The sequence below is a fragment of the Thermobia domestica genome, chromosome 8 (genome assembly GCF_964235325.1).
Source record: "Thermobia domestica chromosome 8, izTheDome1.hap1.1, whole genome shotgun sequence".
Classification (NCBI taxonomy): domain Eukaryota; kingdom Metazoa; phylum Arthropoda; class Insecta; order Zygentoma; family Lepismatidae; genus Thermobia; species Thermobia domestica.
The window spans coordinates 249433828-249447978 of NC_137461.1; the positions used below are offsets into that span (position 1 = coordinate 249433828).

General features: G+C 36.5%; 1 protein-coding gene across 1 annotated transcript in view; it reads left to right on the forward strand.

The window, feature by feature from the left end:
- The window catches only part of LOC145693526 (protein takeout-like), a 212333-nt gene that overhangs the window by 173867 nt on the left and 24315 nt on the right, over positions 1-14151 (forward strand). Inside the window, exons 3-4 of the mRNA XM_081769596.1 lie at positions 5703-5850; positions 9555-9688. Coding sequence (XP_081625722.1) covers positions 5703-5850; positions 9555-9688 — 282 coding nt within the window. The remainder of the gene's footprint in view (positions 1-5702; positions 5851-9554; positions 9689-14151) is intronic.

The window sequence follows — 14151 nt, forward strand, 5'->3', positions numbered from 1 at the left end:
GAGATTCATCTTAGAATAGAGAACTGTTACGTTAGTCACTACTTTACAATTGTTATCTGCATAAACACTTGAATCAGGGCTACCAACTGCTGTCAGTGTCGAGAAAACTTTAGTGTTAGTTGGGTTGCATCTATTTAGGCATTCTCACAACTGCAAATCACTTGGACCCGAAGTAATGGAATTAAAGCACTTATTAGAGGGGGAGACAATTTTGCGGTTGGTTGTACAAATTTGGGTATGAGGAACTGGGATCAGTATATGTTCGATAACTATGTCCGGTTTCCGGCTTATTAAAAGATGGTAATTCTCATCCCTATAAGGAAAAAAAGTAAGAGATAACGAGTAGCAGATTTTTGAACTAGATTTAGCGCATCAAGAATAGCTTCCATCTTTTCAATCAACCCTTTACTCAAACTGACAGTGGTTAAATCAAGCACTTCCGATTTGAACATTGATCGCTATAAAACAAAAACTGTAATAGATACCAACTTTCTGGAATTAATGTAATCAATCAACTAATGTAAACTGTCTTAATGACAGATACTATTTCTACTCGTATCTTCGAAGTGATAGAAATTTACTACTCCTTCCAGTTTCAATATTGATATTCCCAGAGCAGAAACAGAGAAAGATAGCAAGTAATTAATGCCTTTGTGATATGAATTAATCGTACCGGAACTAAATTTCATTTCCACTTTTATCTCTTTATTCAACTAGAAAGAAGTGGAAAATTACAATTTCTGGTTTCATCATGATCACCACAGGGAGAAAACAAATTATAGATAATAAGAAGCATTTTCTTGACCACGATTCAGTACCGCAAGGGTACCTTCCATCTCCAACCTCATTTTAATGTTCCAACCGGAAGCGGTAGAAATCGACTACGACTTGCGGATCTAATATTGACTTTTAGAGAGAGAGAGAGAGAGAGAGAGAGAGAGAGAGAAATGGTGATAAGAGGCGACAGACGGTTTTTGGCATAGATACCAAACTCCAGGAATATAATAATTAATCTCACCTCTTATACTTTTACTAAAAACCAAAAGTACTAGAAACTAGTACAAACTTCCGGTTTCAATGTTGATCGATATAAAGAATAATCTGTAATAAATAGTGCTTTTTTGGAATCAATTCACTATGTTAATCACAAGTATCATTTTCACTCGTATCAAAATACTAAAAGTGGAAGTGGTAGAAATTTACTTCCGGTTTCAGTAATGATATCCAAAGAGCAGAAGCGGTAAAAGATAGTAAATAATTAATGCCTTTCTGATATGAATTCATAGTACCAGGAATATGTTTCCTGGTACTTCCACCTTCACATTCTCTTTATCCCTCTATTCAACTAGAAAGCAGGGGCGGATCCAGGACAGACTTCTGGGGGGAGGGCGGTGGGTTGTAATACTGCTACTTAGAGCTACTTTTAAGAGCTTCAAACTCTGGTATGAGTTTTATTTATATATATTAAATAAGAAAGTTTCCTCTTCTGGGGGGCGAATGCACCGATCGCCCCCCCCCCTGGATCCGCCACTGATAGAAAGAAGTGTTAATCTACGACTTCCTGTTTCACCGTGATTCCCATAGGGAGAAAACGAATATAGATAGCGAGAAACATTTTCTTGACAAGGAGTCAGTACCTTAAGAGTCTTCATCCCGGCGAAATTAAAATACTACTAATTTTACAGTAATTATGTGATATCTTCAAATAGATAAAAGATAATCGAAATGTGGAACAAGAGTGCCCTAGACAATATTATGTTACATGAGAAACCGTTATCACGACTCACTTATCTGCTTTCGATTTCGAGCCATTTTGAAAATCGGCATTTATTTTCGCGTTTCTAAAAAGCTGAAAACGGAAAGCCACTAGATGACTTGTGATAACGGTACCTCGTGCAAAATAATATTGTCTAGGGCGCTCTTGTTCCATATTTCAATAATCTTTTATCTATTTGAAGATATCACATAATTACTGTAAAATTAGCGGTATTTTAATTTCGCAGGGATGAAGACTCTTAAGGGTAGGTTCCAACCGGAAGCGGTAGACTTCGACTACGACCTGCGTGGACCTAGTATTGATGTCCAAAGAGAGAAAATGGTGATAGGAGGTGACAGACTTTTTTTTTTTTTTTTGTATAGATTCCAAATCCTAAGAATATAGTATTTGATTTCACCTTATATACTTTTACAAAAAAAACCGTAGCAGTAGTAATTAGTACAAACTTCCAGTTTCAATACTGATTCCTATATAGTGACAAAAGTAACAGATAACGAGAAATTGTTTTGATATGGATTCAACACCCAATGAACAGATTCCATCAAATTATCTCTTTATTACTGCTAGAAATTATAGAACTGCTACTTTCTGCTTTAATATTCAATTTTACTGTTTTGTTTAACGTCTATTGTTGTTTCACGATGTGTAGGCTAACGCAACTCTTAAAAGTTATGTCCACCAATACACTGTATGTTTATTACACATCACAATTATTTAATCGTATTTAGTAGCTTATCCCCTTTAATTTATCGTAAAATACTTAAGTTAACAGCCTTACGTAAACTATTATACTTTAGTATTTGTCATCTCTAATAATTATTAATAAATAAAATAATATAATAAATATATCTTGACACAACTTTTAAAACAAATTTATTATTATAGCTTTCTATAGTTCTAATTGATCTTGAAGTAAAAGTGACATCTCTCCAGTTCGTTGAGACCTAGACTTCTTTGTATATACAATCTGTGTTTACCATATTGATTCTTCCTTAATTATAAAACTACCGTTATTTCGAATGGTCTGCAGATTAAAAATATGGTTGCCAATATATAAAAAGCAACAAATGGCAGTCACGTGTACACCACATCAAGGAGTTTGGTTCGTATGCGGTGATATTTTATCAATTAGTATTGAAATCGGAAGTGGTAGTAATTTTTTACACTTTTCAGTTTTAGTAGGGAGATCAGAGTGGAGATGGAATATATTTTTGGGACACCTAATTGATTACAGAAAACAGCTTCTTGCTATCTGTTACGGTTTTTCTTTTATGGCGATTAATATTGAAACCGAAGTGGTTTATTTCCAGGGCCGCAAATCTGTCTTCAACACTGGGGGAACGGGTAAGACCGTTCCCACTTTTTATTTTTATTTTGCGATGTCCAAAATATTTATGAAGTTGAAAAACAATGTTGTGGAGGATCAGAGGAACAGAGTTGTCTTCAACGTTGGGAGGCAGGCAGATTTGAGGCTTATTCTGGGGGACATCAATATCGTCTCACATTCCTTTGTGGCAATCGGACAAAAATAAAATTTCTCCCCCAAAACACATTTCAAACCGGATTTTTGGGAGGGGAGGATATTCCCCCTCAGTTCTAAGATTGGAGGGACATGTCCCCCTCAACCTCCCCGGGATTTGCGCCAGTGTTTATTTCTGCCACTTCCCGTATGAATAGAGGGTTGAGAAGAAAGAAGGTTCTTATTCTTAGAACGCCTAATAGATTTCAAGGAAATTGATTTTCGCTATATAGTATCATTTTTGCACCATATAGATAAATATTGAAACCGGATGTTGTAGTGGACTTCTATCACTTATGGTCTCAGAAAAGAGTTAAGGATGAAGATGTAATATAGATGTAATATATTGATTAAAAACGTTTGATCCTCTGATTAAATTTGGTGATGATTGGTCAAGTAGTTCTCGTGATTAAAATCTTCTGATTGCCCATTTTTCGCATTGGTACATCAAGTTTTCTATTTCCTTCGTGTCCTTCGTACATGTTGGAAATGCCCCTGAAAGCTAAATAATACGATTCACGAGGGGGGTATAATGCCAACTCTATGGCCCAGTTGTCTTAAAGAAAGTTGATCGTATTACATCCGACAGATGTTTAAAGTGTGTTAACCCAAGAACCGTGCCGTTGCGCCTAGTTATGTTCGATCAGACCATCAGTATTATGGACAGCCAGATATCGCAATTTTCGCTGCAACGTACTATACATAGTTGGAGCACAAATATAAAGATTCCATCTGATTCTTTCCTATAGGCTATCCGTAGCCCAATGAGGGTGATGTAGAAGTTTTTTGTTAATAGTCCAACTGCACAGAAGTCCACTGGGCTGGCGTCAGAGTTTTTGATAGAAATGTCAAAGTAGAATAACCTGAATTGCTGTTTCTGGTTCAAATCATGGAAAAATCTGACGATATGGGTGGAGACTCTGTCTATGTGGGTCAGCACCTGCTGTTTGATGGCTCTGTACAAACGAAGAATGTATTTTCGTTAGGTTGTGATGATGATAGGTTCCTGAAAGCAGACAATATTCAACTTCACGATTTTGTTGAACTTCCCCGCGTAGCCTTACTCAGCGATATTACGATTTCCAATAGAGACCTTCCTTTGCGCTAGCGGTAAAATTCAGTATGTTCCTTGCGAGTGGTATCATGTTATGTACTTTTCCGAATGATAATTAAAATCACAAGTGAGATAAATTAGGTTCATCCAATGTGACAGTCATCTTCCATTTTTATCCCCACTTCTACCCTTCTTCAAGTGTCGTCTTTCTTACAGTCTTATACGCGAGAGGCGTTCATGAAATGACGTGCTGACAGTGGGCTGTGACAAATTTAAACTCTGCACCATATCGCGTTAGAGTGCTGAATTCTCCTGGCCAACCAGTCGACGAATATTTCAAAGCATCTCAGTTGACACTTTCGCAGGCAACCTTGGAAGTGCTCCTTTTGTTGGTTGTTTTTATACATGGGACTAATTTGTGTGTGCCTGACCAGCACCTTTAGCCATGACCACCCGATTGTTCAACATTTTCCCCATGCTGTTTCACTATTCGCCTTCCAATAACGGTTTACTTTCTGTAGTATTCCACTGACAGCAAGAGGACACTCGAGCAATTACAAGCAGGGACACCACAAGGATAACCACACCGGTTTCATGTTTCTGGAGCATTTATACATGTGACAGCAGCGTTGTCAAATTTGTCCAATCAATAGACCAATCAATTTTCTGTATTCCCAACCCAGAAATATCTTCAACAACAGTCGGATCTCTGGCAGAATTAAGTTCAATACCAGGAGCGAACTATGAAATGGGTTAGAGTTAGAGATGTCCACATGAGCATTTTCCCAGACAAAGTTCTGATAATTTTTGAATCTGACGCGTATAAAGAACAAAACCTATTTTAAAAATCTCACATTTGAACTAGAAAAATAAAAGCGACCAATTACAGATATTGTAATTAATTAAATCGAACTAAGTACAAGACAATAATTGGTTCTAATGATAACTTCGCTAACTTCGTAATTTTATATTTGAAGTAAATTTCTAAATAATTACTTCCATCTTGTCTGATGGAAATATTGAACTTAGTTGATAGCGTACCAAATCATTAAACAAAAACTAATTAATTTAAGGTATTGAGACCAGGGTTGCCTGCAAAGTAAGATAAGCCAGACCTCTTGCAATACAAACAGAGGTATTTATTTTCCGTATTGCATTTTCCGCGTCACTTTCGAGTCGAGGTAGTTCAACTTTCGTAAACAACCAACTTTATTGAGACTATTACACTCTCTAGATATATTTACTAGTACTAAGTGAAAATTTTATTAGAACTAGATTTAAAAACTAATGTCATACAGATAATAACAGCCTGTTAGAAATATGTCTTTCATCTTATTTATTTATGTTTACAGGAATTGAAGAATTTGGTATTCCTGGCATAGGTGATGTTTATACGGATGCTGTAAATATTGAGAGGGGTACACGATCCTTCAACATGCATTTGCAATTTCAACAAATGCGATCGTACGGCACAGACAGATATGAAGTACAAGATGTTAGGTATTACTTAATAATTATTACTATTTTCCATAGAAAAATCAATTAAAAAGTATGTGACTGTATTTTTCAAGTTGGTTGATACATGACAATAGGAGAAAATATATAAAGATTTAGTGTTCAAATTTATAGGTATACCATTTCCTTTTATGTAAATAATTTTAAATGTACTATGTAAATAAAATTGTGCCCCGTTAGTGCGCGTGCCTTTGATCCTCATGATCCTAACCTCGATTCCAAATGGGTTTATCTTACACAATTTATCACATTATCTTACCTAGAGTCAGGCGAGCAGCCAGAACGTTTTGTTGGCAATGGTTTAGTTTACGCGGGGTTACAATAATTCAAAAGGCTAATCTTCGTAGTATCTAATTGGAGTTATTCAACGCCTGAAGAAACGACAAGTAATTTTTAAGTACTTACACCTATATTCTGAGGTAAAAGTATAGAACTAAATTGTTTTCATAAGAAGAGTACAGATGAAAGGAAAAATCAAATGCTTATGGTATATCAATCATTTTTCTGCTAAACAATCATAGTTTTGTTAAGAAAGTGCATAAATGTATGACGAGCAACGAAACCCTCTAAAGTGCAAACATAGGACAATATGACATTTTAGCAAGGCCATAACTAGCAATAAACGATGGGAATGTGCTTGAAACTTCTGCAATGAATAAAAAAATCAAAAGTAAGACACACGTGTTTTTTTATGTCGGTCCAAGGGCGACCATGTTGTCGTTTCCAGGGGGGCGAGTATAAGCGACGTTTCAAATATAGTTTCAAATTTTGTTGTAACTTATGTAAAAATTCTATTGGGTTTTCGATATTCCCAAGTACAATTTCCTCTTGGGGGGCAAGGCCCCACCTTGCCCACCTGATGGGCACCCTTGTGTCGGCCAACTTGGGGCATGAAGGGAGTAAACACTCCTCTAAACTACGAACATCGGATAATATTACATATATTGGTAAGGCCATAATTAGCAACGCACAATCGGAATTCGCTTGAAATTCTTGCAATGAATAAAAATATCAGAAGTAGGACACACGTGCTTTTTTTTATCTGTCAACGTGGGGACTGGAGGGGGTAAACACTCCCCAGAAGTGCGAACACAGGACAATATGACACATTTTAGCAAGGCCATAACGAGCAATGCACTTTTTCGATTCGCTAGGCGCTTTTAAAATTCGTAGAGGAAGAAACAATAGGTGGAAAACATTGTAATAGCAGTCGATACGTCGGGCAAATGGAGGATCAATTACGAATATTGTGTCATCATCTGCATGCAGTGTCAAACGTGGTATGAATTCCTGTTGCTATGGAGAGATTTAAGAAAAACAATAGATGGATCCCTTGTAAATATTGGCCAAGGTGAAAGATTAGAATTCGTTACTACAATTTGAATTGTAGTTTGTACCTGTTTTAGAAAGCAATATCTTGAGTGTTTAGAGCATGGTTACATCACACGATACTACAAATTAAACTATAATTACGAAAAATTCATAACATAATTGGACACTGAATTTAATTCGTTTTATCTTTGATAAATGTGTTGCAAGTGGAATGTTATCTCGTATTAATAAAAAGACAATTGCACCAGAGTAAAGCGTCTATCAGACCAATATATTCAAGTACAAGTTACTAGTGCTGATAAGTTATTAGTGGACAATGGTCAATGTGTTAATCGTATGCCTTTTGTCCTATATACCATTGATAATAAGTCAAAGCTATAGGGCCCTATCCAAAATGGGCATAAACCAATTAAATGTCATGCGTCTACTTGCAGTCTATTTTGCTATTATAGACATTCCAGAACCACCTGCAATCAGGACACAGATATATCTTGCAATATATCTCCGGGAATTGGTTAATGACGCTGGAGATAGAGCCATGTCAATATACAACGAAGACGTTACTGTACACTTTGATTTGGATGAGGACGTCATCGAACCAAATGATACCACAGACTCTGGAGAAGCGGATAAAACTTACGATAAATATGTGCGAAGGAGAGAATCACAAGCCCGTATCCATGGGGGTCTAGGGGGCCGGTACCGCCTAAATTTTTACTGCCCTCTTAAAATTTTCACGGTAGGCTTGCAAATTCCCTAACTTCTACCACCCCGCCTACATTTTTGCGCTGGCTACCGGCCTGGAGCATCGGTGACCTGAGGTGTTATGAGTAGTGAGTCTGTGGACTTGTAAGACAAGAGGAACGAAGTTGAATTATGGAAGAGTGAAAAACGAAAGAGATTGTCGTAACGTCCGTTATGCTACACTACAAGAAAGTAATGTCCCGAAAACGGTCGTATCGTTGGGAAAAGCAAGTATCTTCATTTGGAATACGCAAAAACAATTGCGTTAGGAGTCGCTTGCCGTGCTTCAGAACTTTCAAACCGCCATCGGTGCACATTTACCGCTGCATAATGTAGATCTGCAGCAGCGGGCTCTCCAGGCAAGTCAGGAGCATAACCTCGTTTCATTTACGGCCTTAAAAAACATACTTGTGAGCATTTAAGCGGAAGGGCAATATTGTTTCACGTAAAGTGACCAAACTTATAGCTGTTTTCCAACATTAGCCAATGTGCATCTTGAACGGCTTAGCTAGTTATGGTCTTCTTAACAGGTGCACTGTTGGGTATGTTCGCAGGTTAAGAGAGTGTTTACTCCGTTCATCACCACGTTGGCCAATATAAAGAAAAGTATGTCCTAGTTTTCATTCCTTTATTCACTGCAGGAGTTTAAAGCAAATTCCCATTGTGTGTTGCTAATTATGGTCTTGCTAAAAATGTGACATATTGCCCTACGTTCGCATTTTAGATCTTTACCCGTTCATCCCCCACGTTCGCCGATATAAAAATACATGCATTTCCTACTTTTGATTCCTTTATTAATTCCAAAAGTCGGAGTGTGACACTTGAGAAACTTTGCCTGTCAGTACAGTATATTCTCAAATTATATTTTTTTCTTCTTTCTATGTCTTTTCTTTCTTCCTACTATACCAACTCGCTATAACGCTTGCTTTTCCATTCTATGCAGCTAATTTTGTTAGTTTTGCGGCACTCACATTTCAAAAATTTGGAGGCGTGTTTCATTCTTTACTGTTAGCTTTGTGCGAATGAAATGTTCAGTTCGACGTCTGATGAAAAACACACTTCAGCAACACGACACAGGGGAGAATAAAGGGCACGTATCTAACGTTACAAATTCCGTACACGTTCAACAAACAGGTTGTTGTGCCCAGACAATCACAAGGAAGTACATTGTTGGATTAAGAATCCCAAGAATTTGTTCCATTTCTGTCCTTTGTTTCTGTATTGAAACACAATGTGGAAGATCTACTTCCGTTTTCAACGTACGATACCCAATGCTTTACATGTCCACATAGATGCACGCTATGAAACGAAATTCAATTGTTTTATTACTTATTTTCCATCATCTTATATTCTTCACATTTTTTCCTAAGTTTATTTTCACTTTATGTCAAATATGGATTCATATTGCACACCAAGAATCAATTCTGCAACAAGAATCACTTAACTCTTCAATTTGCTACTTCGTAGACTCTCCTTAACCAGTTTTTCTGCATAGTATTAGCGAGATGCAACGCTATTCTGAATACGTTCTCTCATGATTCTTTCATTATTGTTATGATGACTAGTAAAATAAATAACAAATTTAACTAAAACATTTCAAAATCTTGTTTCAGAGTTGATTTAGAGAACTACCGAATAGAACTAGATCTAAAAATCCCAGCGGTGATATTCGCCGGAAACTACAAGAGTCGAGGGAGAATTCTCTTTGTTCCAATGAGTGGCGAGGGAAAATGCAACATTACGTTAAGTAAGTAGATACATCACTAAACCCTGATTGTTATTTGCTTGTCGCTAGTTCCCGAGCAAAGATTTACTCTAACATAAGTATGTTGATCCCCTGCACCGTTTTTGTTTGTCCTCTTACCGATTTAATGGGCAAGGATAGACTGTCTCCATGAAAAGGTGCTGGTATAAATATTGGGATGGCGCCATATTAATTAATCAGAGAAGAGGGTGATGTATTAAAAACAGCTCGCCTTCTTGTGGTTATTCTGTCCATCTATCACGTACAATACCACCAAGACAAACCGAAATTAAAATGCACAACGCGAGCTTCAAGAGATATTAAAGTGTTGTTTTACTTTGATGTTTGATTACAGAAATCAACCGTGAAGGCCAGACAAGTATTTTGTGTAGTATATATATAAATAAAGAACCATAGAGTAGATCTACCATTCCATCAAATAATTACATCGATTCTTTCCAGATGACAATTAAAATCTATATAGATTGACACTACCATCACTTATTAGTGTTACAATCGATGTAACTGCTTGATGGATTAATAGAGTAACGCTGATGGTTCCAAGTTAGTGTACAACGTTGTCACAAAGTGAAATTTTTGATTCCTTATAACTACTAAAGGAGGCCCTGGAGGGTATACCATCATATAATGTTTTCGCTTTATTTTGAAATGTAGAATAGTTCTCTGTGGTCCGTGGGCGCCATTTGTAGAATACCTGATAGATACTGTGTCGGAAAAGTAACGGATTTTTTTCTTTACAGAGAACCACTAGCTCCATCTGTTGAAGCAACATATCATTGGAAAGCTTGATATCTGCTCAACAGAACGGGTCCACGATCGTGAGAAACGATTAACGGAGTGTCAAGTTATAGCAAGAAAAGTGGTTGTACCTGGTGTCACAGAAGCACGATTGAGCAAAGAGCCAATATGATATTTTATTTCAAGCTAGGTAAAACATTTACACAAACATTGGAAATAATGAAACATGTATATGGTGATGAGTGCTTATCTCGTACACGTGTGTTCGAGTGGTATCGGGACGCGATTTCGGGACCGTCGTGAGTCGTTGGAAGGCGATCCAAAGCCAGGCAGACCGATAAACAAAAATGGTGATGAGCTAGAGGAACAAGTGCGTGAAATGATGGTTCACAACGCGAATTCGACTCTGAAATTAATGGTGGAGGAATTAAATACAACGAATGAATGACTCACAAAATTTTGACAAAGGATTTAAAGAAACGGAAAGTCTGTGCTCGATTTGTTCCGCACACCTTAATTGACAACCAAAAAGTTGCTCGCATTGAACATTGCAAGGACCTAATTAAAACAGACAGACAGAACAGATCATTCCTGAAATCGATTGTAATTCGTGATGACACTTGATGTTTCAAGTACGATCCGCAAACAAAACGCCAAAATGCTCCGTGGAAGTCCCCAGGTTCTCCGAAAAAAAAAATGCGTTTTCAAAAGTCACATGAGAAGACAATGTTGTTTTGTTTGTACATTTCCAAATGTATTATCCTTCGGAAATTCGTTCCACAGGATCAGACTTAATAGTGAATATTATCTGTGCGTTATGGAGTGTTTGTGGAAGCGAATCGTCCGCATAAGACCCGAGTATCGAGCGAGGCAGTGGGTCTTTATTGCACGACAATGCACCATGACACAAAACCGTCGCGGTTCGTGACTTTTTGGCTAGAAACCAGATCTGATTGCTTCCACATCCTCCGTATTTGCCTGATTTATCGCCGTGTGATTATTTCCTATTCCCAAATTAAAATTCCGTGAAAGAAACATCTTATGACAGTGTTACACACGTCCAGCCTGCTGTGACGAGTGGTATTGAGGCGATTCCGAAAAAGGATATCAAAAGCTCTATAGTAGCATTGATTGAAAGTGCCCAGCGGTGTATTGATGCGGGAGAGATATATTTTGAATAAAAAGAACTACAGTTGTTATATATATATATATATATATATATATATATATATATATATATATATATATATAGAGAGAGAGAGAGAGAGAGAGAGAGAGAGAGAGAGAGAGGGGGAGAGAGCTTTTGTAAAATCTTAACCGACTTCACACGTAACCTATTTGTTACAAACAACAGAGACAGTATTATGAAAGTGTTCCGAAACTTTGGTATAAGAACCCTAAGGTTACTCTTTCAAAAGAAAAAAAAAAGATAAATGAAATCGATGATTTCTGCAAAACGGTGATAGCAAAATAAGGCAAATGGCAATTTGTTGTGCAAACCTCCCGCTAGTTGCGCAGTAGGCGCAGCGCGCTCCCTCTGCCGGTTGGATCGTTATTTCAAAAGTTCGGTTTCTTTTTGAACACACCCAGTATCTCATTAATTGTCTTGTTATCACTAACGTAATGAAGAGGGTAATGAGGCTCTATTTATGTATGAGTTTCATCTCAATAAGTGGAAGAGCTCTCACACAGTATCAATTTTTAGATTTATAAATTAACTATATTCTCTCAATTTCTTCGAAAACTACGCATTAGCTTTTATACTGAAGTATATAATTTTTATCAGCTTAAGTTCTATTAATTAGTATATAATATATACACATCTCAAGTTTAAACAATTTCTTTTGCCGATAAACGCTGATAATTAGGGCAACCCAATAGCATAAAAAGCCTAACAGCAATTTACACATATGGTTGGTACCTTGAACATACTGGGGGTTGTTTAAGGGTCCAGAAGAAATTAATTTTAAGAGCATAATAGAGCATAATCTTAGAAAATAAAGCATAAAGCATAATTTAAAATATATAGCACAATTCTTGGAAAATTCTGTTTAATTGCAAGTTTAACATACTGTCTTAATATTGGTTTTTAAAACCAATATTTATAATGCAAAATCATTGAGAACATAACAATGCCGCAATGAAAAGCTCATTTTTATTTCTGTAAACTTTTCGGTGTAATCCTCTGATGTAGAGAAAAGAAAAAGGGAAAAGAAGAAGAAAACTTTCCGCAAACAATGAATATTACACAAGAACTCCACACTATATTGTTATGTGTACCTCTTGAACTTGAGCACTTTCTGTACTTTTTTGTGACATCTTTTACTTTTTCTTTCTGTATATATGCACCTCTAAGGCGCACAGAAATGATGGAAAAAACCGACTCGAGTAAAGCATATCTCTTTACAGTTCATTAAGTAGAAAGTTCATTAAATATGAAAGAAACTTGTTGCTTAAAATATTAATAAATAGATGAAGATATTTAGAATGTAATGTATAGTAAATATTATACATTATACACGATTAATGTGAAACAATGATTGAAATAAACAATAAAGCATAACTTGGAAAAAAATAACTCATAATTAAACAAAAAAAATAAAGCATAATGTGAGTAGCTCTACTGAAAGTATTCTAGATTTTCTTTCATTTTTGGTATTAAACAGATTGTTTTCATTTTTGGCCTCACAAAGGGGATCGCGTACCGCGCAAATTGTCCGGTTTTCCGGCGAGCCAAATGTGACAATTATTATCATTTCCATTCAAATGAACTGTAATTTACTATTATATTATTGGTTGCTTCTTCAAGCTTATTGAATCGGGAGCAAACCCGTATCACTATACGACATCCAGCTCCATCTTATTGTCACTTTTTCGACAGCTCGCTTTAATAAATACGAATTCTATAAAGAATCAATCCAATCTAGTGGTGAATCTAGGCTGGGGTGGGAGGCTCTAGGCTCCCCCAGTTTTATGAGTCATAAAAATGATTAAATTATTATTTATATATTTTTTGAGAGCTTATAGTAAAGTCATGATATACCTATCGTAATCTGGGTTTTGGCTGGCCACCTAGTTTTCTCCTCTGGATCCGCCTGTGATTCAATCCCTCAACGAATACAAAGATACAAATTTTACAGAGTTCAAATATGCAATCAATTCCAATTTGATAATAATAAGAAATTTGTAAATGAGGTGTTTAAAACAATTTTGTTATTATTTGCTTTCTTTCTTCCAATCCATCAATTAATTTCGACAATCAAGGATCTTATAAAATAGAGGATCTGCCCTTACAACAAAATCTTGAAGCCATACGTCACAGTTTCGCCACCCCTACTCTGCCCACTCCGCCCAATAGGATCGCAATGTTTTGAGCCAACAATCATGGCGGAAACGCAAGTAGTCAATCAGACGATGGCAGAAACGAGAATAGCCAATCAGACGTGCCGATATTCGGTTGTTTCTTGGCTTCATCGATTTAATAGGATGAAGATACATATGGGCAGATCCTCTATTTATAACATCCTTGGCGACAATGGTAAGAATTGCAGTGTAAGAATCTCTTGAATTCTACAACATTATTGTTGTTTAACGAAAAAAAATGTTCAAAGATAAGACATGCTAGTTGATAAATCTCTTCGAGCTAAACAAAGTGATATACATGAGTGTAAAAGTTCATGGGTAATTTTCGAGGAAATGGACAAATT